Consider the following 3954-nt stretch of genomic DNA (forward strand, 5'->3'; position numbering starts at 1 on the left):
TCCTTTCCTGTTCTACTGACATTGCAGTGTCCATATAATCTGTAATACTCCCAGCATGAATTATAATAAAGCTATTTATATGCATAAATCAAGCGGACACTATGGCGATAGCCGTACTGCTCCACTTGTGAAAGTAAGATCTGCTGGGCTCTTTTTTGGCATCAAGACAATTATTCTTATTGCCACATTGCACAGAGAGTATGCTGTCTGGTGATAAAAAATAAAATAAAATAAAGATTACATAATCAGTTGGAGGGCTTTCAATAATTTCACCAAACCCCTACCCTTCTGTAGCGCCCTGAGGGCTGCATAACGGTGGTTTCTGACTCTGGTTCTGTTGGTGCGTCCTGCAGCTCGCTTCTGCACCAACTGGCTGTAGTGCTGAGCCCTCGGGTCTGAGCTGACGTGGGAAAAAGCAGGAAGGTGGTCGGGCTTCAAATGAGCCTGCGATGGGGAAGAGCACAAAGTGTAAGAAATATGGTATCAGTTTATTAAGCTCATTTTCATTTGACACTATGAATGTTGTTTGTTTGGTATTTTGTTATCCATTCAGATAAAAGGTTTGTCAGGGAATTAATTTTTCTTTAGTTTTAATATGTTAACACTCTGGTGGTTGTTGTTGGCTGTTGCCTTTCAGTAAATAAAGGTTAAAAAAAATGAAAAGCGAATCTAGCACACTGCACAGGTATTTGTAACTTTGTTTTCTCCACACTGTCTGATGAAGTTTTATATTATTGTTTTATATCAGATTCTGAAGATATACCAACTAATTTTGCTACACCTTTCGTGCTGGAGGGCTGCAGCTCCCCCTGCTGGAGAAGCAACAGAATTACAAGTAAGCCTGGACTATAAAAAAATAAATAAATGTGATTATGTGAAATTATGTGAGAAAAAAATAATCATACGGTGCTAAAAGTTAAAAACAAATAACTTTGAATCGATTGCCGTATGGCTTGATCCTCATCATAACAATGTGAGTCCTGCCATTTATGCCATTCAACCACCCAAACTGTTCAGGATGAGCCCAGGTAGTACACAGTAAGTTTCACTATATGTGCACCATGACAAAAAAAAAAAGATATCAACTGCAGTCAAATGAACCTAGAGATGATGTTTTATAATAATAAAAAAAAAAAATAGAAATTTGAAATAGAGTTTGTTTCCTGCAGCAAAGCAACAGTCTGCCTTTTTGCTCTCCTTCAATGTCAGTTGTTTCTCCAATCCTCCACTTGTTGTAAGCTGTCTTTTCTCAGAATATGGTGAAATAGTTTCAAATAGTGCATGTGTGTCCTCACAATCAGTAGCCATAACGACCCGCACGCTTCCTCAGCACCCTCCTGTTAAAATGTGTTCCAGCGGCTATGATACCTTTAAACAATTATTAAAAGATCACAGAATGATGCCATTGCTTTGTTTGCTTCTGGATAATCTGTGGATGTATTTTTAAGGGGTAGAGTTAACTTAAATGCCTTAATAAGACCAAAAACCATTTGATCACGATAAAATAAAATTATATACATCAAGTGTCCCTCCTGGTGGTGTTTAGATTACCCCCTTTTTTTTTTTTTTAGCTTAAACAGAAGTCCAGCTTAATTTGTGATAAGCAGAGAAGAACAGATGTGGTGCCATCTGCTGGCAGAAGTATCGGAAANAAAACCTTTGCTATCACTAGTATAACTATTAATAAGTTCATCTATTTATGCATAACTCTGCAGCCACCCGCGAGTGCTTCCATAGCCTTAGCTCCCACTTCAGAGAACACCAATGTTTATACTGTATTTTAAGTTCTAGTTCAGTCTTATCCGTCTTGGAAACAAATATTTTTTGGTGTTTCCTTCACAATGCATCCAGGACGTTTCTTTACTCTTTCAACAACTTTGTTGGAACATGCTAAATTGCTAAGAACATTACTTCCTTGTGGACTCACATGGCTTTATTTACAAACTGTGCAAAAGCAAGGCTTAGCACGAATAAAAATAAATAAATAAAAAAAGAGAATCAACCTAGAACAAAAGCAAAGACCTTGTGAAGATGCAGTCTAAAGCTGCCATGCATTATCAATAGTGAAACCACACCTGAAAGGCCACTCAGAAATGAAGAAGCCATTGATCTAAGAACAACATAACATGCCTGGTTAGTCTGCAAATGCATCCAGGAACAAATAAAGCAAAATTGGAGACATAAAGCTGAGGTGTTTGGTCATAATAGTCACTGTTTGGTTTTAGGCAAATGGGAAATGCTGAAAACAAGGAAGCACTGGTGTCTATTTAATAACAGTGGAAGCATTTAGATCTATGGGTTACTGTTCCAGAGGAAGTATTGCTTTGATCTGTGTCTTTCTGTGAGTTTTTGATCAGCAGCTAGGAGAAATATGGCTCCGGATCTGCATGCAGAAGCTGTAAAGAATGTGCTGTCACTTACATGGTACCTCTCCAGGAAGACCAGCGGTCTGCTGCGGTACTGATGCAGCAGCTCCTCTCTCCGCTCCCCGTAGGTCAGCTCAGCCTCTCCGATCTGCTGGCTCTTCACTGGGCTGCCACTCATGGCTACAGACTCTATCATGGCTCCCACACAGCTAGGCTCTGCCTGCAGGGAGAAACACAGCAATCAGAGGAAGAAAAGGTACCACAACTTCTAAGAAAAGCCTCTGAAATCTCACGGAGGGGTCCTGCTGGGGGTCCGTCCTGCTATCCGTGGAGTATCTGGGTCTGTAGTGTTCATATGTCTGTAAAGGACCGGCAGGCTCCACTGGTAATACCTCCCTGGTTTCACTCTCACACAAACTGGGCTTTGCTTTAGCAGGAGGGTCGATTTCACCCCACATAGCTAAACTCCAGCAGGTTTAACTGAATAACGTGAATTTCTGCGCTCAGTAGGTCGCCGCAAAAAAAAAAGAACGAGTAAACTTTTAAATATCAAACTGTGATCATTCTAACACGGAAAATGTTATTTAATGTTAATGATTATATTATGCTAAGATGTTCGTTTTGCTGTTTTCGCTGCCATAACTGTCCGTCATTATTACAGTTCCCCCTATTTGCGGCTGAAAGGAAGGTTCCGCTTCCAGTAAATCCTTAGTGTTACTATTTGTCGCCATCTAGTGGTAGATAGTTAAACAGTCTTTAATTGCCTGCCAAAGTATTCACCTTTTCTATAATTCCAGCGTCCTTAAATAAAATTTTGAAATATTTTATTTAATTTTAAATTACTCTTTAGTAGGTAGAAAAAAATTAATTTTTGAATAACAAACTTTTTGACGGAAAATATTATCAGTTAGTTTTACTCTTGATTAACAAAATAAAATAAGATTGATAAAAGGACAGATCTTCAGCAGTCTTAAATATATCAAATTTGACATAAATCCATTTATCCATCTGTCTGTCTGTCTGTCTGTCCATAACAATATATGTTTTGGCATTATCTCATTTGAGAATAACACAAGTTGTAGCACAAAATGTGCCTTAAAATTTGTAAATAAAAATAAATACACAAATAAATAAACCTTAGAAGTTATAAACAAATAATCACAAAAGAGAGTTCCTAAAATATGAGTCAGTTTTCTGATAGTCAAACCCTCCTCTCCAATTAGTTACAACAAACAAAAATAGAATGGGTTTGGTGCCATAGTGCGCTCTGGCTAGCTTTATCTCCATCTCAACAGTAGGGGGTGCTGTTGGGGTGTTGTCTTGTAAATTTCAAAGCAGTAGCTTACAATTTAAGTTTTGCTTTTCACATGGGGGTTCATAGCAAGGGGTCACCTCTTCTTTCTAACAGGCTTTGATCTAGTTCATAGCCTAGTCATTCTGGATAGATGGCACATCTCACTAACACTCCAATCTAAACAGCTTCAGTGTCTTAAAAACAGTATTCTGTTGCCAACACTGTGTGCCACTATGTGTTTTCGGGATAATGAGTTAAGTTTGCAGCATTCTGGATGAGAGTACTAATCTATTG

General features: G+C 38.4%; 1 protein-coding gene across 1 annotated transcript in view; it reads right to left on the reverse strand.

Moving 5' to 3' along the window:
• ccdc97 (coiled-coil domain containing 97) overlaps nt 1-3028 on the reverse strand; it is a 12551-nt gene extending 9523 nt beyond the window's left edge. The window contains exons 1-3 of the mRNA XM_015378571.1: nt 2660-3028; nt 2422-2586; nt 285-444 (exon numbers count right to left, since the gene is read on the reverse strand). Of these exons, the coding sequence (XP_015234057.1) occupies nt 285-444; nt 2422-2586; nt 2660-2824 (490 nt within the window). The 5' untranslated portion in view covers nt 2825-3028. The remainder of the gene's footprint in view (nt 1-284; nt 445-2421; nt 2587-2659) is intronic.
• Nucleotides 3029-3954: the final 926 nt, after the last annotated feature.

This window comes from Cyprinodon variegatus, unplaced genomic scaffold (genome assembly GCF_000732505.1).
Source record: "Cyprinodon variegatus isolate N-32 unplaced genomic scaffold, C_variegatus-1.0 Scaffold175, whole genome shotgun sequence".
NCBI classification, from domain to species: Eukaryota; Metazoa; Chordata; class Actinopteri; order Cyprinodontiformes; family Cyprinodontidae; genus Cyprinodon; species Cyprinodon variegatus.